This window comes from Paramisgurnus dabryanus, chromosome 2 (genome assembly GCF_030506205.2).
Source record: "Paramisgurnus dabryanus chromosome 2, PD_genome_1.1, whole genome shotgun sequence".
Taxonomy (NCBI): domain Eukaryota; kingdom Metazoa; phylum Chordata; class Actinopteri; order Cypriniformes; family Cobitidae; genus Paramisgurnus; species Paramisgurnus dabryanus.
Genome location: NC_133338.1, coordinates 42,220,323 through 42,244,286, shown reverse-complemented (window position 1 = coordinate 42,244,286; position 23,964 = coordinate 42,220,323). Strand labels below are relative to the sequence as shown.

Genomic DNA, 23,964 nt, shown 5'->3' with positions numbered 1-23,964 from the left:
GATTAAACATCATTAAGTTGGATTTGGAATTTAGATAAATGTACTTCTGGCACTTCTGCTTCACGTTTAACTCTCGAGTTTCTAATCAATATTTCCAAAGAGCTGCACTAAAACGGCGGGTTTCTTTTCCATTTAAAGGCTTAAAAGACTGCATCTGTCGTCATTCATAAAGACACTTCACATGTAGATTAGGAGGGAAGTGACGGGTAAAGGAGTAGGGATTTGCTTCACTCCTATGGGAAACGTTATGCAAATAAGACAAACGGTTTTAACATAGCCTTTGTTGTCAAAACACATGTCATAGGTTACCTTTGTGAAGAATAATGAGCCAGACACCTCGAATATTTCACTTCAAACCAACGTTGAGAAAAAATGTATCCGCACTGTTTTTTTATTTATGGCTAAATGAATAGATGATCAGTGAGGTGACAGTTTATGAGCGTCAGAGTGAAAGGTTGAGCACGTGTTCAGGGTAGACAGATGAACACTTTGCATAATTTCGTTGGGATGTCAAACATACAACTACAGAGCAGGTGCCTGTACAGCAGACAGCCAATCAAGAGACGCAATGGGATTTTCAACCGTTTTCTGTTTAGATGAATTAGATGCTTAATGCTGTACAATGTAAGTTAAAATCTAGCTTAAGGAAATCATGCTTAATCTTAAAAGTGTTATAAATAATGCAGTAAATCCCATTTAAGCAAAAAAACCTAGAAAGTGGTTCTACACGTTTAAAGGTTTTAATAGATGAGCTGCTGAAATCAGTATTGGCCCTACACTTCATTCTGTTACATTTACTGTGCTCTTTTGCAAGCATGGATCAGTTTATTAGAGTTGAAATGCAACAAACCCCATCTCTTGAAGCTAATAAAGTACTTAATGAATCACACACTGTGTGCCATTCAGAGAAACCCATGAAACCAAGACATCCATAAATATCATGCTAAAAAGAAGAGGACTTCCACATGTGGCAGCCCACACTTGTAAAGCATCTTGCAAGACTCAATGGAAAAGCAACATTAAAAAATGCCACACAATTGCTTATTTGTATTTTAATATATAACAGAAGAGCATTTATATAAAAATGAAAAGGTGACAGAGCATAAAAACACAGTATTTAGACTCATAAATCACAAGTTCGTAAACATTGCAGTAAAATGCATGCCATACAGGAAACATAAAACAGTTCATGAAACCAACGTGACTTGAAAATTGGTCAGTTTGTTTGTTAAATTTAACATGGGCTACTCAATTCACAAACAACCCAAGGGTGACTAGCACCACATCAACATAACTGCTTGTTATTGCATTTAAATGTTGTAAAAGATGGTTGACAGTATAAATTAATAATCTCACAGACTTGCCATAAAAACAACATTAGAAATAGTAATTCAATAACTCACAGTAGTATATAGTCAACGCCTTGGAGGTGTCAGAATGTGAGAGAGTGTGAATGAGTAGACTAAGGGTTTTGCGGTCACATTTAAAGACTTCAGTGACACATTCTTCCCATTTGAACCATGGTTTACGTACAGTAATTCTTGAATATCTGTGACAGGACACTACCATCTTGAAAAAGACTTGCCTTTCGCTATACTATACTTTGAAAGTAGTTAAAACATAAAGAGCAACAGACAAACATGTACCTCATATTTGATATACCTCACTAAAACCATTTAACATCCAAGTTTTGAATTTCATCTGAAAATGGCTTAGGATTTGAAAAAATATATAACCTTTTAAACACACACTCCAGTTAGGACAACACTGGCCTGTTTCTGCATTTAAAAAATGTTCCCTGGAAACATTCAAGTAATGTTTTCCAAGCTCCCTTCTGGCGATGAATCCGACATACTGTCTTCATTAGAGGAGCAGGGCTGATTTGGAAACATGAGCTGGGAGCCCACTCCTAAACTACATTCTTCAGATTCCCTGTAAACAAGTAGGGGAGGAGATAGAGAGGGGTAAAGAGAATTAAAAAATGAATCACAGAAAAACATAATGGAGAATTGTTGACACACAGATGGGGACACCAGGTGTAATGGTTGCGAAAGCCTATACACTGATATGTTCTGTCTCACTTGCACATACAGAACTAAACATATAGGAACAGGCTAGCATGCAGACACCGAAAAAGACAGAATAATCTAAATAAGCCATTCAGACATATTGCCTTGATATGCCAAGAGCAGATGGGTAAACCTCAAGTGTGCTTTGATGTGTCAGGTCTGACAGCATAGACGGCATTTACTGACAGGAAAGACTGAGAAAATTCTAAGTGTTCACAAAAGGTTTAAGATACAGCCCGATCCACAGCTGTGCATGGTTTGTCACATCTGCACCAGAACTTACCACTCACTGATGTCAGTGTGACACTGATCCTAAATCAAGTTGACACACGGCAAATCAGAAAAAGCAGGATTTCCTATGGCATGTGGAAGCACAAACCTATTCAAATATTTCTTCATCTAAATCGATTTACATGGATTTACAAACCGCAATTTGCATTGAAAGTCTGCCTTCCATTCATACAGAAACTATACAGTTGCAATAAAAAGGATGTCCCCTTTGTTCAGACCAGCTGCTCTTTTGATAACATTATGGCTGCCAATGCAGCTGATTTGAATTTAAGACACCAAAGGACATTTTGGTTACAATTAAAGGAACTGTTTTCAGTGTGAAGAATACACATTTTCTCCTTTTGTTACATTTAATCTGTCATGGTGCCAGACAACAGCTACACATTTGAAATAACGTATTAACATTATTTTAAACACAACATAGTCCTTTGACCTGCTGTTTGACCTGCATAACCTTTCCTTAGCAGCAGTCCAGTGGTTTTCTATACACTGTCAAAAAATAAAGATAAAAATGGTCCCAACCTGCCGGGGCAGTACCCTTTATTATAGCGCCCCAATTATCCCATTCATGATTTTACATTTCCTTGGGTGTGTATTATTACATGTTAGCGATATGCAAAAGATAAAAATCCCAAAGTAAACAATGACGCGAGTTATTGTCTCCAACATAAATTTCTTTTCTTGGGCTACAAAAAAAAAACACACAGATAGGCAACAGTTTACTTCCTGCGATTGGTGATGTAGACAAGACCGACATTATCCTAATTCTTCCTGCTTGGACTCACAGCCCGTAAGTTAACTCCTGTCAGCATTGCATTGTGTGCGAATCGTTCAAACATGGTAAGGAGCGTCACATTTCCGGGTGACGTCAGAGGTATTGAGGTGATTACAGTGTACAGATTAGCTGGCCAATCAGGGAAATCAATGAGTTTTGTACATAAATCATTGCATTTCAGTAAGAGAGGGAAATCTGGATCTACAAAAATATACGGCATGTGGAAAATAATGTGTTTTTTAACCATAAACCACGTAAACACATTTTATTATACCAAATACACAAAATTAAATTGGTTTTAGGTTGCACTTTAAAAAGGTCCTAATAAGTACCACTAAGGTACAGATATGTATACATTTGGCACCGGTATGTACCTTTGAGGTACCAATATGAACTTTTTAGGTGAACTTTTGAAAAGGTATCGCCCCAGTAACAGCTAGGGTCAAGTGGACAGTGTAAGCAACAATTCTGGACAACATAAACATTTTCGGATCAGTTTAATTTCAGCTTTAAGTGCAGCAAAAAGTCCTACTTCTATTAACACCCACTTTTGAAAATGATATGGCCTTCAGGCTGAGCTAAACTAAACTGCTTTAAATTTTGCTGATCGGGATCACTGAAAACCACCATGTATGGTGTTCACTCGTTTTCTCCACTTCTTTTTCTTTCTGCGTTTAATAACGCAAGGCTGACTGTTGTAAATGTTACCCAGATGTGCTTGGAAACTCTGGTAATGTGTAACAACTGCAAGCCTCTCTATTTATGACCTGCGTTAATCAATCGCAGTTCTTCACGGAAAAGTGGTTTTGCGTATTATCATTACAGCTCACGCTTGGGAAGGTTAGACACTGATAGAAATTTTAAAAAGCTTTCAGGCCGACTGATATCTCACACCAGACAGGTTGGCACTCCATCTCGCTCTTGTGTTTCCTCATCTGCCTGCTTTCTCCTTCCGTCATAGACGCTAAGCTTACGCAACATAAATAAATAAGGCAAGGCCGTAAACAACAGCAAGTGGCACAGCGGAGTCCTAATTAAAATGTGGTTTAATTGATGTGAGCTGTTGATTTGAAAGCTAGAGCGCACGGGTGTGAAAGTTTGTAGAAAACTATATGGGAGTCTTTAGACGATCCTGTAGAAGCCACTTTGATGGTGTAATTTATTGCTTAATAAAATGCTTATCACAAATAATTACTTCCTCCTTCAATTGGATTGATTTCCATATGCGGAATTGCTTTGAGGTTTTCCTCACTTTTATAAGTTGGTTTGGATAAAAGCATCTGCCTAATACATTGCTGGGATTGAAGATGATGACGTTAAATAGGTGTGTCGTATTAGTGACGCATGTGTCGGCGCAATGACATAGTTATCGGTTCAAATGCAGATCATTGTTCATGACAAAAAATGAAATAAAAACTGGAATGAAGCAGGGACCAGGGAACTCCTCATTATTCGCAATGAAGCGGAGATTGTCTGCAACTAGTTATGATCAAAACTGAAACCACACTTGAGCATTTTTCTCGAGAATCGATAGTTCGCCTAACAATGAACATTTTGACATTAATTAGATGTTAGACGAATAAGACTTTATTTTCGAAACACATATTGAGATATATTTGATGAAATACGAGTATTTTAAGACACAATAGAGTAATGCAACTCACAGCTTTCAGGGTCCAGAAAGGTATTTAAGACATAATTTAAATAGTCCATGTAGATTTAAAGTGGTACACCTCTTTTAATAATTTTGGTAAATGGCCATAAATTAGGGATGCGACGATAAATGCCGAAATACTAATAATACCTGGCCGATAACTATTCTGAATCGCACAGCCAATATTATGCACAGCTATTTCATGTACTATGGCTTTTGATCAGTAAGTCCTTATCGATCTGAAATCACTGTTAGTTTGAGTTGTTTTTAACATGCATTTGAAAAAGCAACACTTGTCAAACATAATCATTATACATATTCTTTATTATCATAAAAAACCTGAAAATTTTTGAGAAACAGTGATATAAATATATGCTTAAGCCTTTATCTGGAGCTGCATGAGCAATGGTTCTTCGTCTACAGCGCATATTGAGTTTCTGCACGATAGCGCCTTCTGGCTTTTGGATGAAGCGGCATTTCATCGTAATTCTTAAGAAGTATAGCAAGCATCATTGGCCGATTTACCATAGACTGTACCAGTACATACAAAAATTTGTCTTTTTACCAGTAAGATATCATTTACACTTCACTACCAAAATGCAGATAAACTCTGTCAGACAGCAGAAGTTTCCTTTAAACCGCAGCACGGCTAGGTTGGTGTTGTTGACAGTGGTGGGTTATGACTTCATATCCGCGGCCCGTATTTTTGTTGTTTCTACCTCTGTGGCAAACGCTGACAGTCGTCCAACTAATGCATTACAGTGTGAATAACCCTTACCCTCCTTACATTATCAGTATATTTCTATAAGTCTAAACTTAAGACATTCTTCTTTAACAAAGCATTCACATAAAATGTCAAGTAAATGTACTTATCCCGCAATAGCTAATTTGTCCAGAACAAAGCATGCACATAACTCATCTAGGTAATATACTTATCCCGCAATAGGTAGCCTGTCTGGAACAGAGCAGATTTTAAACCACTATACTGTATGACACTTGCATTACATGCGAACGGTCCCTATGCTAATAGAATTCTGTTTTTCTCTCCCCGTCTCGTCCTCGACCCCGAGGACAATGAGACAAACAGACCCAGTTCCTGCTGCTGTGAAGGTAATCACAACACTGATCTACTGGCTGTCCTTCAACGTGATGCCTAGCCGATACGCGACCAACGACCACCGGCTGAACCAGTTTAATCCGCTTACCCGCTTCCTATCCCTATCGTGTTTATATATATATAAATATATATTAATCTCCCAAGGGATTTTGTCCTTCTAGGAGTTTTCCCACAGGGTTTTTCTCCTAGGGTTTTTTCATCCCCAGGAAAGTCAGCCAACATTGGCTTATTTTAGCACTTTACTGTATACGTTACATTATTACTACGCTCCCTGGTACGGTTTATTCTTAGACGCTGTATTCTACTTCTTATATTATCTATTGATTATTCTGTGTTTTCCCCTACATCTACTCATGTAAAGCTGCTTTGAAACAATTAACAATTGTGAAAAGCGCTATATAAATAAAATTGAATTTGCTTTTTTTAGACTGTACCACATGCGTATAAAAGGCAGACAGATAATTACTCCATACAATGGAATTTTAAGCTAAAAATGTCCCCCTGGACAAAACAATTAAATGTGCTACATTTGTGGTTAGATGGTTTGCATATCACATACCATCTTGTATATTTAACATAGCAGAACAGATGCCACTGAGAAGTTAAATATGTCTATATAAATGCATCTAAACACACAATAAAGAAAACCAATAGGGGATTGGTCACTGCTCATAAAAGTGAGGAAGTGATGTTACGCATGCAACAACAGACAATGTACAATCGTTTGTAAAACGAGCAGAAACGCTAATTTGAGTACAATATTTATGTCTCTAATGTGTATTAGTAGCCTAAGGATCCTGCAGTCTAAACTGATCCATGTGCTCATGTGTGTGATAACTAGCTTTGTTGCAGGAGTCTATAGCGCTCTAAATGAGAAGGGTGAAAACCCTAAAATGGAAGCCGAGCACCCTGCCCCTTAAGCCCTTTTTAATTAGCAACTACTGCTGTGGGATAGAACAAACACGTGGCACATGCTACACATACCGCATGGGCACAGAAAATAAGCATGTTTGCTTGTAGTTTAAGTTGTTTGTACCATTTATGGTCTCCGAAATATGCAAAGCTCTCATTTTGCAAAACATAAAAGTGGAAAAAGCTTGCTTATGAATTTATCCTCTCCAAACGAATCAAGTACCATTTAAAGACCAACATGCGAGAGAAGCATAGCTCTCAAATTTCATATTTGCACATATTCAAACAATGCACGATGCACTGGTTCATATATAATCCCAAATTGCTGACAACAGGTCTAGATGGTGTACGTTTGCGGATTAAGTTCGGAGGCTGAAGGAATGTGACTAACTAAGCTGAACTTTTTAAAGGTGTCAGCTATATGGCTGTTGTCAGATTGTACTGCTTCCTCATATGGTGGGGTGGTGACCTCTCAGGGACCTTCAGGTCAACAGCAGAGATCTGAGGCCCTTTTCGCGGAAAGAGTAAGTGGAGTAGACATTAACCAGAACAGGGACCGGAGAGAGAGATCAATAAGATAGAGATCAGTAAATGAAAGGAGAAATGTTTAGTCACAGATGAAAAGCCACTAAAAAGAAAAGCTGTCTCTGAGGTTAAAGTGGAGCAGCTGGGATTCAGAATATTGACATGTGCTATCTGTTTCTTATAGTGGCTGATCACACCTCACAGGCTGGGTGTGAGTCAAAGGTGGTTAATGCACAGGTCAACTTTACCACATGAGAAGTGAGATGATGAGAACAAGAGACCACAAGTTGTCACTCATTTTTCTCACACAAGCATTGGACACTTTGAGCGCTGAACCTTACAAGGTTGAATGCTCATGCAGAAAAGTTAGTGACACAAATTGGCTTCAATACTTACAGGAAGAAACATTCGAATGATTGATGTATTGTCTGCGTGTTAATACTCTGAAAACTGCTTTTAGCCCATTAGACAGCTGCATGAAGGAGCTCAGGAGGACAAAGTTTTCTTTATTATATCCAAAGGGCATTGTCCAAATGTTCTCAGAATTACTTTGAAACATTGTTTTAGTCTTAAGAATATCGTCCCTGGAGAAGGTGAAAAGGCAACAGAGCTTGGAGTTTTCAGAAACCTCAAATAAACAAGAATCGAGTTGTCCAATACAAACACAGAACCCATGATAAAAGACGACACTGAAATATGTTAAGTTATAACATATACGAAGGAAACAAATTCAAAACCTTGTGTGTCAACGGGACAAACCAGACGCTTTTTTCAGACACATCTCATAAAAGTGCGGATATGTGCGTGTCTGGGGCCCTGCACGTACATGTGTGCAAATGTTCCTAGTTTAGACTGTTCTCATCTCAGCCTCTCTCTAGAGACTTCAACTTCGAATGCCTAGGAATGCTTTGCTTATTTGTTTACAGATGACTGGGAACATCAAACAGATATGTGTCTCTTTTCTACAGCTGAGGAGAGTCGGTTGCATGGGACAACTGTGGTTGGTTTAACTTTAAGGTCTCTCTGGTCAAAAGTGGGGGTTGACGCAAAGGACACTGATGGGACTGCTGCCTGAATGGATGGATGGATGGATGGATAAACGAATGACATAAGGATAATGAGTTTTACACCATCGTATCTATCCTTAATGGTGGCCAAACTTTTGAACCAGCTAATTTAAGCAATACTATCTGTGGAAATGGCACTCTACTAGTGACACATTTCCATTGCATAGTAGCCCACGATTTGGTTTGGGTCAGCTTACTTTTGGGGGCTTTTCCAATGGGTGCAGTACATAGTACGCGTTACTTTTTTTAGGACCACCTCGGTCGGGGTTCCAAGCGACCCGAGCTGATACCAAAACGTTCCGCGAAAACACTGTAGATCACTGATTGGTCTGAGAGAATCGTCACTACCAGCGTCATTGCTATTATTTAAAAGATTAGCTTTACCTTCATGCTAGCTTGCGCTGTCTCAAGTAAACATGTTGTCATCTGTGCTTTGCTGTAAGTTCCCAAACTACCTTTTAGTGATAAAAAACCTCCACAGGTTGAGAATCAGGAACAGCATAACAGTTTCTTCCAGACTTGCAGTTTGTGGCGGCTTATTCGCGATGCGCACGTCCACATATATGCTTAAACGCAACTTAAATGAGGCTCAGCGGAGTGCGTCGACTGACACCACAGGTGTTTTTTACAGAAACTGTCATGTGAGACAGAGGTGGTGACAAACATGATGTGCAAACATCTATTTGTGGTGTGGTGGACTGATAAATAAATAAATGAATGAGAATGTACAACGACGCTCTCACTTGTATGATGTCACAGCAGTAGGCAGCGCAAATATAACGACACGCCTATAATCCCTCCCACTCCGAAGTGTTAAGCTAACCAAGCCAAAGTGAGGTGAGATGACCCGACCTGACCCAATCCATGCAATGGAAAAGCACCATAGGTCTGATAAAGGGCTAAGATTCAGGTCCGTGTTTTGTATAGCAATGTTCTAGATGTTGTCATTGCAATTACCTTTAATGGTGTTGATGACCTTCTCCAGATGCTGGTTTTCATTACGGTCGGGTCGGCAGCTCGGACTAATCTCCAGGGAATAATCTGGGCCGTATTCTGTGAAGTACTGGATTGGGGAAAAAGCAAAAAAAGACAGATCACCACCATATAATTTTCCTGACCATAATTCTGTTGCTCAATGTGAAAACTTGTTTACAGTCTGTTAAAATAGACAAAAACAATACACGGGAGAGGATGACAGGCATAGATGCCTCAAGCAGCTAGTCATACAAACATTTCTCAAGCTAGGAAAAAGATTTCACTTAGTTATCACAGATCTTCAATAATGACCTTTTAATATAAGCCAGTGTTTGTTCATAAAAACAAGTTCTGCTTTGTGATATTTTCCTGAGCTTGAAAACAACACAGACTTTAGTATACTGGGGAAAGTTTAGTCACACTTTCTTCCAAATACACACAAATCTATTCGCATAAGCATTTTCATCAACACTCTGTGGATACCCATGCTCTGTCTGTCTGTCTCAGTGTCTTGACCCATTAGGCTGAAAGCAAGCCAAAGTTTCAGAATTACAATTAGCATTATGTTTTTAAAATGGAAACTACAAGGGTTAGCCAAATATACAGCCAAACGCGCTGCCTTGCTCATTTCAAACACTGTCTGCATTGTGTTGGTGAGGTATCTGGTATTGGCAAGCATCAGATATGGTTGCATGTGTGTTACATGCATTAACTCGACTCTGCTTTCAATTACTCCTCTCTTGTTTATCCGGTTTACCTCCGGTCTCAATGCACTTCAACATGCTAGGGATTACAGAACATATGAGTCTGTGAATGTGTGTGTTCTACATACGCACACACATACGTTTGATCAGAAATTTGCTGATACACACTTTGATGATTAGTGCACATTGAATAAGTTACTAAGTTGCTGTTAATATGTAGCGGTGCGCGGGGCAAAAACAAACGCATTGGTTAGTTGAAACACGGACTGTTCACATTGTTGCACAAGGTTGAGCGTTTTGGTTTTCTGTTTTTTTTCACGCTACCAGAAGACGATCTCCCACAACTTATTGGAAATGTATAATGTTTTTCCAGACAGTTAATGATGAACGAGTGTTTTGGTGACATGTAAATACATTTTTTCATCAGATGTTTTTTACGGTTTCTAAGTTGGGTGTGTAAGATACCAAATCCAATGCTATATCATATTAATCAGTGTTTTGTTGACTAAAACATAGCATCGTTCTGAAATATGTCTGCAGCCCTTAGCAACTTTTTTGGTGGGCTTGAAAATATTTTGACCCAGCGGGGTTAATTGTAACGCTGTGTTACAACTAACCCCTCACCACTTACAATATGGAAACCGCTAACGTTAGCGTAATTCTCCTCGTTGTTTTAAATAGGCTACACACAAATGATTGCTGGCTGCCAACAAAATAAATGTGCCTGTCAAAAATTGTGTGTCAAATTTATTTTTGTTCATATCTTTAATATTGAAGATATGTGTGTAGCTCTCCCCTACACACACACTCAGGACACCCCACTATGCCACTTAGTGTTTCTTTTGAACTCAACCTTTCCCCAGCAAACTAATCTGAAACAGCACTGTCCACTTCTCTGTTGCATTGTTTGGTTTGGACTACATTAAGGCCATGTTAAAACAAAGGCTGTTTTTGTGTTTGTGTGGTATGTTTTTCTATACAACCATGATTGAGAATAATCAAAATTTGATGACAAACTAACAAACGTTTATATGAAGAGGGTAACTGTAATAGTGGCAGACAGAATAGGATCAACAACTCCCTCCTCAACACAGTAATTCACTTAAGACCAAGAAAGAAAACACAATGACAAAAGATGACCTTCATTGTCATTGAGTCTTGGCTCATCATAAAAGGTGAGTTTAGGTTTTACCATGTGACTTTTTCAACTTTGACTCCTCGAGCATCAGCACCACCCAAAATCCATTATGGACTTTCCCAAAGCTCATTTCCAGCATTTATTCAACTCCGGAATTCTGGGAGCCAGCTACTTCCCAGACACGACTGCAAAATATTTCCACCCACGGAAGAAGATAGAGAGGCCACACGGGGTTGTTGCGTAAAATTTTTTGTTTGAGATGGATCAGTCTGGAGGGGTTAAAAAACACCTGATCCTAAGTCTGTAGTGTCATCCATACAAAGTGTTTCCAGTTGGAATTATTAAGTTATACAAAATCCCCAAAACGGAGCTTAAAAATATTGACAGCTGTCGTGACTTAAAAAAAAAGTCAGAATCTCTGAACTTAGGGCATATTTTATTTCTTTCTAAAGTCAATAATATGGGTGAATACCTACAGCATCCACCATAGATCAGTCATACTTTAGGTGTGAGGGGCAATGAGCCAAACCTGTGCTGACAGTATGTCTGTCTCTCACTTTGTAGCAAACCACCAGACTTGGTTCAAGGGGCAGAACAACAGACAATGCAAACATAACACTACTGGCACTCACAACATCCTGTCTATCCCAGCATGAAAAACTTGGCAGCCAATGAGAGAATGTGCGTATATGTACATGTCTAAGAAATGTTTATAAAGTACAGCCATGTCATTTGAATATGATGGAAGAATCTCAAAAATGCCAAATTTTAAAAAACAGGAAAGTAAATCCGACCTACTTCTCAGGATAACCTACTCTCATCACTGTAAACATATTGTTTATGGTTAGCTTTAATGTTGGGGCTGAAAGGTACATCTTGCATATCCTGACCACTATTTGCATAACAATATTATCCATCTACATTTTACATTTATGCATTTGGCAGATGCTTTTATCCAAAGCGACAAAGGCTGAAGTATAATCGTTTTTTAATGCGAACAAATGCGGGCCGTCAAACGCACAGCCTTGCAAAGCATATAACTTGTTTTATAGCATTTACATTATAACAAGGTATACATTAACAGTTACTATGGTGGTAGTACATCCAAACACTTAATCAGACATAATGTGCTGCAAACATTGCAATTTTAAACACAACAGTTTGAACTACAGTACTAGTAGGTCATAACAAGCAGTTAGTAGAGGTTTTTCAGAACCTCAGTTGAACTGTAAAGGCCAACAATCCTGCTGTGCATTAAGGCTCCATAAAAATCAATTTGAAGGCCAACCCGCCTGTCTAAAGCAGTTTTACATTTACACATCTCAACCTAAACAGCCCTCACACAACCCTCTTCCAAAGAAGCACAACACACACACCGTTTGTCCTCTTTACACCCCCTGTTCTGCCCACTGGGGTCGTCAACCCCTCCTCAAACCATTCAGACCGGGCAGAAGACCTCGCGATCCTCTTAGCAGTGTTTGACTAGCGTAACCACAGCTGTCATTTTGTTAAAGTGTGTGCGTGAGCTCACCCCATGACTATGTTTTGACTGTGTTTGGGATCAAGGGTGGAGTTCCTCTGTCTTATTCACTGGCAAGCATGTATGTTCAAGTTTGTCTGTTGAGGCCAATTCACAGTGCCACAACAAACACCCGACTCCAGCGGTTGTTGGGTTTTGCTGAATCACTATTGGTGTTTGTAGCGTCAGTGTGAAAATAACATTCATGTTTCCCAGCACTCAAAATCCAACAGTCGACTCTAGAATGTTTGAAATGTTGGCGTTTGTTGTGAACCAGTCTTAGGAGACACTCCATGTACAATGGAGGGAAATGATGCAGATAGTCCATTCCTAGTAAGCCCACCCACCTCCAAATTCCGAACTGTATTTGAGTTAGTAGGAGAACCAGAGAGACAGAGAGAAAGACCAATCGACCATCTATCTGGCTGACTGACTATGGGGGGGAAGCAAAGCACTGACTGTTTGTTATTTCACTGGGCTGTGCTGAAAATAACTTGGCAGAAACAAGTGAAAAGAAGTTTTAGAAAGAAGGAGAGGATGTACAGATGTTGACTGGCCACAGAGCGGTAAAGTCCGTTTCCACCCACAGGCCTAGCACAGTCCCTGACATCCCTAAAACAAAACACTGCACATTTCCTACCACTCGCTGATAAAGTCAAAGGCAAAATATTGTCCATTTTTTTATGCGTACACAAGGGTCCGTGTACAGTGCACATGACGCAATTTTCATCGTCAGAAGAGTGCGCATGTATTGTACCCGCACCGTCATATTTTTGAAACCCTATGTACATTGTACAACTAGGTCGCATTTGCGCCTACAGGAGATTGTAATATGTAGCCCAGGAGATGCATTGCATTTTGTCAAAATGCGCATGCGTCGAACGTGTGCATACACGTACAAGTCAAATAAACTATGCTTTGCAATGCTGTGCGTTCGATCATGCACCTACGGTCACATAAAAACAGACTATACTCCAGGCTTAAAGCAGTCCTTCCAGAAAAACGCAGTTTTTTTGTGATTGTTGCGGGCAAAAATCCTTGATCTTGCGGCACGTTTTCTTAAAAAATAGGGATATTTATGCAATTTTATGCAATGAAATTGCGGGAACTTGTAAAAACTTTGTGAACTTGGAAAAACTGTTTGCAGCTTTTCATTGATGTTCACGTTGCGTAATTGCGTCACTTCCTTACATTCCCATGACAACAGGGGAGATGGCTGTGAATGTGTGAAGTAAATGCAACATTTTTCAACTTTCTGCTAAGATATAGATGACTTTTCGCTACAAAAATGCGGGTATTATGAAATCAGGCATATTTTGCGAGCAGAAATCTACATAAAATGTAAATAAATATGGGGGCTTTGGCTGATTATGCATTGAATCATGCGATCGCATAATCAAGTTTTTCTTTACTGTTAAAGGGACACTTTTTTGAAAATATGCTAATTTTTCAGCTCCCCTAAAGTTACACATTTGATTTTTACCGTTTTGGAATTCATTCAGCCGATCTCTGGGTCTGGCGGTACCACTTTTAGCATAATCCATAGAATCTGATTAGACCATTAGCATCGCGCTCAAAAATAACCAAAGAGTTTCGATATTTTTCCTATTTAAAACTTGACTCTTCTGTAATTACATCGTGTACTAAGACCGACGGAAAATTAAAAGTTGCGATTTTCTAAGTTGATATAGCTAGGAACTATACTCTCATTCTGGCGTAATAATCAAGGACTTTGCTGCTGTAACATGGCTGCAGGAGGTGCCATGTTTTGGGGCGCTCCATAATATCACTGCAGTCTTAGTATACAATGTAACTACAGAAGAGTCAAGTTTAAAAAAAAAAATAAAAAATAGAAACTCTTTGGTTATTTTTGAGTGTGATGCTAATGGTCTAATTAGATTCAATGGATTATGCTAAGCTATGCTAAAAGTGGTACCGGCAGACCCAGAGATCGTCTGAATGGATTCCAAAACTGTAAAAACTTAATGTTTAATTCTAGTTTAGCTGGAAATGAGCATATTTTTTTTTAAAAAGTGGAGTGTCCCTTTAAGATTTAACCGGGACAAAGCCATGCATTCTCTGTCTAACCACATGAATTGTCAGATGGGACTTTCTTCTTAACAAATACAGAGGATGTTAACTCTACACATGGCATCTATTTTGGCTTTGCAATCAGACTATACAATCATTATGCCACTTTAGAGTATTACCCTTACTTCAGGCAAAATTAAATGAGCCTTTGTGACATTGAGAGAGGAACATGATTGTACTCTTGAAGGTAAGATCATGTACATTTATGCACTTAGCAGATACTTCCATCCTAATCTACTTACAGTACAGTGCATTCACAATCTTTTTGCTGCTGCTAAAGCAATGATCTACCACTGAGCTACAATAACACAAAATGTACACTACAGTTTAGTGTTTTCAATGTCAAAATACTTTCTTTTGTCATTGTTTGATGTGCTGAGACAATGGGCAGACAGGAAGAGGTGTGAAACCTGTTTGGAAATAATATTCCATGTGTCATTAAAAGGGATGGTTCACCCACAAATAAAAATTATGTCATCTTTCATTAGTTCCAATGTTGTTCTTAACCTGTTTAAGTTTCTTCATTCTGTTGAACAAAAGAACATATTTTGATAATAAATTGTAAGAACACAGTTGATGGTATCTATTGACATCCATAATATTTGTTTATCCTACTATGGTACCGTCAATTGTGTGCTTACCATAATTTATCAAAATATCTTTTGTGTGTGTGTTTAACAGAATAAAGAAACGCATACAGGTTTAGAACAACATAGGGATGAGTAAATGATGGCAGAATATTCATTTTTGGATGAACGATGAGTTTCATGATTATAGCAGGCTGGGTGAACATGTTTGGAGACCTGGAGACATGAACATGCCAACCAGATGATAATCATAACCTGTCACTGAAATCTAATCAAAGTTGCAGTCTACTTGTATTATAAAGATAACTGTGATCAACTCCATGTCTTCATTTTAGAGGGATCTTATAAAAGGTTCAACAAATCCACAAAAAAAACCCAATTTTTTACAGACAAACAGTTGTTCTGGCCCCAACCATGATGATCTTTAAGAAAAAATCCCCTTCATTTCTGTGTCTCCCATGTGAGAGGACCGTCTACCCTCGCTTTTTCATCTATCTGTGCGTGTATGTGTGACAGGGCCTGAATGAGTTCGTTGTGTGCCTCCACTTCAGTCTGTCTTCATTGTTTGCTGTCCTGGCAGGGCAGAACCCAAACTGAGCCGCCTCTGAGTCTCAGCAGCTGGACGGGCTGGAGGAGAGAGAAAGATTGCACAGGTACAAAGTGCTTCTTGTTTCACCTCTCCGTTCCCAGCTTCTTCTATGCTCAAATACTCTTCAAGCTTTTTATACCCCCATTGGTTGATGCCTCTCTGTCTTTTAACAACCTTATCTCTTTCTTTCTCGGTCTCCCTCTATTTTCTATATCCTTATAGACTCACACTACAGTTAAATAGTGTTTTGTTTGGCCTGGATGGACACACAATAACAGCAGTGGTGTAGAGGAGATAGAAGGGGGGGGGGGGGGGGGGTTCTCTTTATAAGGGAAGGACAAAGAGTTTTATGCTTTGAAAAACCGATGGAAGGGACAATAAAATGAGAAAAGCTATAGAGAGAGAGAGAAAAAGACTGAAGAGGAATGGGAAGGAGGTGGTGATCCCGAGATTCAAAATGTAATAAGACTGAAAAAGCTGAAATTAGATTGATTTATATGGCCATCACATGCGACAAAAAAATGAGTCTGGTTTAAAAACGACCAAATCCTGTTAGCAAAATACTGGGTGGATAGAACCAGACTTAAATTAGGATATTATGTAAAGTTCTATAAAGATTTTTTGGAAATTACCTAACGTAAATATATCAAAAATGTATTTATCATTAGTAATGTTTGCTAAGGACTTCATTTGGACTTTAAAGACAGTTTTCTCAATATTTGTAGGCTGATGCATACACATGTCTTGATGAGAATAAGTAAAGGATAATGTATATTAGCTTATTACACGACTATTTACCCAAGTAAGGTAAGCAACATTAAATATTGTTTTGAAATTTGCTTTTTGTAATGAATGCAGACCTCCCGTGAGAAAAACCCATTTACTTTTAGTTTTAAGACATTCAAATGTCACAAACACACTATTAGGTTTAATAATTTGTCAATATAATGTCATATATGTTATTGAAAGACAAATTTATATTTAATTTTGTTTAATATTAAACTGTACCTGTCAAATTGATTTGCAGCATCTGAACGACCGTGTTATTAGTTTAGTTCGGTTGTTATCTGTGAATTACAAATAGGGATGGGACGATTACCGGTTTCGTGATTAACCACGATAAAATGTCCTGACGGTTAGTATTATCGTTTTAAATTTTATTATCATTACAACCATGTTTGAATACCGTGATTTTTAAAACTCACTGTAAATCCTGTTCAGCCAGAATCAGTTTGATGCAAGCACGCACATGCAACATAGTTTTTTGCATTTAAGGGATGATGTATTGTATTCATTCACGGTAAACTTGTTAGACAGATTGATTTATGTTTTTACCACAGAAATAATATCAGGGACATGAAATATTAAATTGTGATTTTTAAAAATAAATCTTTTTTTTTATTTTCAGTGTGTGTATCAGTTCTTTTTGAACATTTCCATATCAATATTATCATGGCTTTGTTAAAATGAGAACCGTGTAAACATTTCCATCTCATTTTAACAAAACCATGATAATATTGATAACCGTAATAACTTTGGTCACTATAATCATATGAAATGAAATTTTCATACCATCCCTAATTACAAAACTGCAAATGTCGCGCCTTGCCAATCAGAATCAAGCATTCCAACGAGCCGTGTAATAAAGCGAAATAAATCTCTTCTGCTTTAAAAATGCATTCATCATCATCACCATCAATGTCCTTAATACTCTCTGACGATATTCTCCATTGCCTTATTTTGGTTGCTCGCCCTGTTGAGAGGTCAAAGGTGAAAGCGAAGCAGGAGGTCACGTCAGCTGAAACAACAGCATCTTTTATGCTGGTGTCCATGAAAGCGCTCTCTATAAACATTAAAAGACCTTCTTTGTGCGTCAAAAGAAAAGAGCGATATCAAACTCTCCCTGACCAACCGCAAGGCTTCATTCCTTCATCTTTCCGCTAAAGTTCCTCAAACAAAATTAAAAAAAGCTCTTAAAGGGCTCTCTCTCTCGTTCTCTCAGAACACGGTACACAAATTCTCTTTCACTAAAGGAAGAGGAGAGTAGAGCGTAAACAATTGAAAGAATAAAAGCACAAGTCCCTCTCAGTCATTCTGTAAGGACAGAGTGGTATTGTTGTTAAGACCCTCTTCGCCGCCGGTGTACGTGCGTACCCGCCTCCCTGCTCCTGAGTCACATGAAAACAAACCCGGTTATTGAGAGGTGCCCGGGCATCTTTGATTAGAGCGGGTGACTCAGCGGGGGTAGAAGAGGAGAGGTTTTAGACAGCTGCTGAAAGAAGACCTCTTGGTCTCACCTCGTGGTCTGGGATCTCAGAAGATAGAGTCTGTCCTAGGATGGTCCCTGTTAGGTAGGTCCAGCAGCGGGCAGTATTGGCAAGGTTATAGCCACCTGAGAGAGGCAGAGTTGTATATACAGAGACCGAAAGAGAAAGACAAGGGGGATTGGAGTCAGCAAAAGGGCTTCATTGTACGAGTGTAATTACTACCTTTCATCTAGTGCTTGGCTAGGCAGGTCTGCAGCTTAGAGCTCATTTCAAAATGGGCTAAAATCACAAAAGTTTACTTTCTTCTCTCAGACTAACCCCCCCTCCTGCCCGTAACAGCACACTAATAAACTTTTTGGCCAAGACACCAAGCTGGCAGCAAGGAGAGGAGAGGGAGTTGGCGGTGTTAAGGCATAGAGGGGGAACAAACCAAGGCATCACTGCCTGAATTGTCTGTTTGTTTTACGTTTTTGAGAAAATGATACAATTCAGTAAATACAACTACACCCACCTCCTCCAAGTAAAAGGGTAGGTAACTCCCAGTCAAGTATATAATTCAGACACTTTCCGACTCCAACGGGAGTCATATTGAACGAGCACATGGGGTCACCCGCCATGGTGTCCGCTCCCAGTTGCATCACAACCGCTTCGGGGTTAAAGTACGCTTTCACTTCCTGCATCACGCTGAGAGACAAAAAAAAACAGACATGAGATTATTGTATTATAAGCCCAGCAAAGCATTTAAACACTGAAGTGAGGAATTACATTCTAATGATTGATTATTAAAACTTCAAAGACCTGGTGAAGGTCTGGCAGTAGCGATCATCGCGAATTCCATCCTCGAAAGGCACGTTGACAGCGTACCAGCGTCCTTTACCCAGCCCAGTGTCAGTCACATCACCTGTACCTGTGAACAAAATGATACACCATTTGTGATGATGATGATGATGATGATACACAATCTGTTCAACCTTACAAGAGCATACAGAACTGAATTTACATCTAAGACAGATAAAATCAAGAAAAATAAATAAATAAATAACTTGGGCTTAACTGGTGGTGTTGCACATCATCTATCAGACTTTGGCAAAATCTGTAAATCTTAAAATAGCTAATGACCTTGTCAAGGTCATTTGATAATTGACAAACCTAAATAACAATAAGTGAACAAGCAAAAAAACCCTAAAACCAATGAATAAAGCCCACAATATCTTACTTGTTGGCTCTATACAGTACTTGCCCAGTTACCCTCACTAGCTTTATTGTTAAACTACTGAAGTGGCTCTCAGAATCTCCAAGAAGCTGCTGAGCTCCGGTCTTTGTTATCAGCCTGGTAATCAGACTCTGGGCACCAGAGTGGGGCCTGCAGCTCCAACTCTGGCATGACTTGAAACATGACTGTCAATTAAGGGAATTAAAAGGCGTGCTGATCTTCACTGAGGCGTAGAGGCATGCCGGACGAACCTGGGAAGAAGCCAGGGGAGAACTTGTGCAAAGACACTGTCATGACTTTGGAGGTGAAGCTGAAAGCGTCCTCCACACCTGGGAAGGAAACAGCAAAGTCCATTTAGTGATGCTCAAAGGAAGGATATTATATCAGACCTGAACCTAGTGGAGATGTCCTTGCATTTATGTAGAAGCAGAGACTCCATCCAACCACTACGATACTCTGATGTTCCGATCAAGAAATAACTTGAGTCACTATAAAGAGAAACCTAATTTCTACAAAGATGCCAATCTGGATTTAGGAGTCAGATTTAATTCAGAAGCTATTCAAACATCTACAAAAATACAAACAGAGACAAGCGATTGTTATGGTTACACACAGTAACCATTATTAACAGTCAAGTGTTATTACCATCTCCATGGTGAAGATCCACATCCACATAGAGAACTCTCTCATACTTCTCCCGCAGTTTGAGGATTCCAAGAACGGCGTCATTCACATAACAAAACCCAGATGCCTCGTCCCTTACACAACAACACACACACACATACAGTCAGCTGCTCCATTGACCCACTAAACAACATCATAAAAATGTTTCTGACATTTACAATGTCCACAAAAATGTGTTAATCTCAGTGTGGACATTTTTTACTTTTTGCTGACAACAAAAAAAAGTCTATGAGTAGTTTTTGTCTTTTGTTTAACAATATGAAACGTTACAAATAATAAATCAAGTTTAATATACTCAATGATTTTTTGTAAAGTGTATTCCCTGAAACGGTTGTGCTATTTCTTTGGTTTAAACTCCAGTGGCTTTATATTTTGTTAGACATTTGTGACCCTGTCTGTGAAACCAGGTCACTTGATCTAATCATGAGATTAGAAGCATCAAAGTTTGAATTCACTCATTGATTTCATATTAATCTCAATCTTTGACAGATATCAAGGGTACATTTGAAGAGTTTGGTTCCAAAATGCAATAAACCCATTTTGACTAATTTCTGTAAAAATTTGTTTCTATACCAAGAAAGTGACAAGATGAAAACCACTATTTTCTGTTACAAACTTTCACATAGCATCTTTAGTTTATAATAACATTAAAAATGCATTATATATTTTTCAGGATTTTTTTCAAAATGCTATAAATCTATTGAATTAATAAGAAGCTTGATGCTGTCATGTGAGAACAAGCAACAGCCAACATTTTTCCGTCTCCCCAGTGCCTCTCACGTAAATTATTTGATTTTGATTGCTTACAATTCTTCCCCGGCACAGAAAAACAACACAGGTTTATCAATGCCATCAAAATTATTATTTTGTTTGTTTGTTTTTGGTCCGTAGTATGAAGTACAAAGTAGATAAGGAAAACTAGGATTCTGTGTGAATTTAAAGCGCCGGCATTGTTGTTTACAGTGCGTTGAATGGTGCGCTGTGATTTGTTGAACGGATTTATTGCATTCTGCAGAAAAGAAGGACTGCCGTTTATCGCGTTTTGGGAAAAAAGGGAGAAAATATGACAGAATAAAACAGCGGATATCAGAACCAAATTCTTCATTTTCACAAAATTGCCTTTACATTATGCAGTTTGATTTTATGTAGAAAACAATAAATCACCCCCCCCCCCCCCGAAAAAAAAAAATTTCACTTTAGGTGTGTTTTCACAGGCAATGTCACTTTTATAAATTTTTAAGTAAGACTGAAGTGTGCAAATGCATATATATTAATATAGCACTTAGTTTGCAGCACTTCAACCTCAGGTGCAGCAATATTGCCAGAAGTTTGAGCGAGAAGGGGAGTAGTCAGGAGCAATGATGTTACTGCGTGCCGAGAGGTCGAGATGCTGCAAACTAATTGCTCTTCCGCCATACAATATAGTTCTCATTTTCTATCCGCTTAAAAAACGCCATGTTTTATTTTGTGCCACCATACTTACTCGTGTAACTACTACTATGTCTTTAAATAGGGAAAACATGGAAGTGTTTGATGGCTTCTAAATTCTTCCCTGTTTGGATCCTAAGGAATGAATGGGGCTAGGCTAAATGCCAACACATTCACAACATGCTTTACAAAGATTAAGTGCACGCATTGATAAAAGATGGGTATGTATTAAGTTGTCTAAGTTGAGGTAAGAACAAAGCAAAAATATTGAAAAACGGTGGTGTTTTCCTTTAACAGCCTAAACAGTAAACCAAGCAGATCCATATGCTTATGCTAAAGATGACACTGGCATCTCAATGATTTATGTGAAAGTGAAACACAATAGGGTGGGCACAAGGCCTGTTGTGTTGTATTACTTCTTGGCGTGATGCCACCCTCCAGCCCAGTTGATGGCCACATCACACTTTCCATCCTTCAGATTCTGGGCAGCAGTCAGAGTGGCTCCTCCAACGGCAGCAGCGTAATCGAAAATACCCTCCACTACCGGACAGTCATAACCTGAACAACAGAGGCGGACATGAGGGACGGTTGATAACAGTGAGAGAGAAACAATGGGATGGTGTGTAGAAAGGAAAGTGAGAGGAAAGACAGATTGTGAGAGTAGATACAGATAGTGAGAAAGAACAATAAACACTGAGCTAAATTAAAATAGATCTTTTGGCAAGTGCCCCGTTTCCTCTTCAAAAACAATAACACTATTATAGATCCCTGGAGATAGGTATGAAGTGTCAGTTTGTCACACATTTAAATTACCCATGGATAAATAACCCTGAGACAGTGCAAATGCAAACTCTGAAGGTCTGAGCAAGTTACAAGCTTGATCCTGCCCACTACTGTTAGCGAAGGGTACTGCATGTACTGTAGCAAAAAATGATACAACTTGGCTCATATATTACATAAACAGAGGTGTGCTGACACTCCTCCTAATAAACAGGATTGGCTATTCCAGGTGCACAAACAGGTGCATAAAATCAAGCTTTCAGCCATGTAATCTCCTTAGATAAACGTATTCATGACAATGCCTTATGCACCGTCTTGTGTGCACCATCCACTTATCCTTGAGACTGAATGGGAGAAAACCCCTCCATTCATATTCAAAACATTCATATTCAAAAATTAACACCCTATTAATTAATCCCCATGGATTTGAAATTAACCACAAGCATATACAAGTGAGCGTGCACATGCTTTCTTACTCTGTGTGTACATTTTCCTAAAGACATTAGTATGTCTGAACAGTGTGAAAATAATGCAAGCACAAACATCGTCTTACCCAAGCCAAAGTCAACAGACTGAGGATCATCATTGTCTCCATCCTGGCTGATCTTGTGAAGGTGCTGTAGGTATGCGTCTGTGTGAAACACCGCCATATCTTCTATGGTAGCCTCACGAGGCTTTACCACTCTTAAGGTCACACAACATTTTCAACAAAGTTAAACATCAGTTAGCATTATCATTAACACATTAAATACCAAACCAATTGTGTCATGAAGCTTTGAACTGGAAATCAGGTTCTGATTACCTCATGTATTTCAGTAAGTCATAAGCCTCAATCAGTGAATGCACCATACTGGCCTGTGTAGAAGAAAAACAAAGCAAAGCATGAAACAGTAACCATATACATGTATAACATTATTACATTGACATCTTTAATACTGACTAAGTAATGTTACATTAAAGATTAAAATTAAAGTGAAATCAATGATTAAAATCAAACTTTAATGACTGAAACTCATAATTAGATTATCCTATATTTCACAAACAAGTGAATTCTTTTTTTCATTCCCTTATAAACGGACTGTGGCATGACGCCATGAATCAAAGATACCATAGTACTGAATGATGTACTACACCTTATTTATTAATAAAAGCTAAATGTCCAGCTATTAAGAGCAAAGGCACCTCCCGTACCTCAAATCATCATCTCAGACAGTTTGTATATGTAACTTAACGTGTTCAACTATAAAATTGTACGACCGAACTCTTAAGGTGTTGTGTTTGGGTGTGTAAGTTGCAGTTCATCTCACCCGGTTTGGTACTTTAGACAGTGAATCACATGTCTGGATGTACTCCGGACTGTAAACATATACCACAATGCGATTTCTGCTTTTATCATCATTATCCTCTCCTTTATCACACATTTAAAAGTGAAACAATTTAAAAACAAAGCACCTCATAAAACGACACAGAGGATTTAAGCGCGCACTGGCTGTTGCGAACGTTATGAACCTAACGAAAACAAACAGCAGTTATTTCAAAATAAAAGTTCGAATTTTAAAATAAGAGGCGGAAATTACAC

At 38.7% G+C, this 23,964-nt stretch overlaps 1 protein-coding gene across 1 annotated transcript; it reads right to left on the bottom strand.

Moving 5' to 3' along the window:
* Nucleotides 1–1,037: 1,037 nt before the first annotated feature.
* hdac8 (histone deacetylase 8) lies at nt 1,038–23,939 on the bottom strand. Its single transcript, XM_065289095.2, has 11 exons — nt 23,693–23,939; nt 23,188–23,240; nt 22,939–23,069; nt 22,022–22,163; nt 20,139–20,251; nt 19,745–19,822; nt 19,079–19,187; nt 18,792–18,964; nt 18,311–18,405; nt 9,368–9,473; nt 1,038–1,932 (listed from the first exon to the last, which is right to left on the bottom strand). Exons 1-11 carry the CDS (start codon nt 23,804–23,806, stop codon nt 1,910–1,912), a joined length of 1,137 nt encoding a protein of 378 aa, XP_065145167.1. The 5' UTR covers nt 23,807–23,939; the 3' UTR covers nt 1,038–1,909.
* Nucleotides 23,940–23,964: the final 25 nt, after the last annotated feature.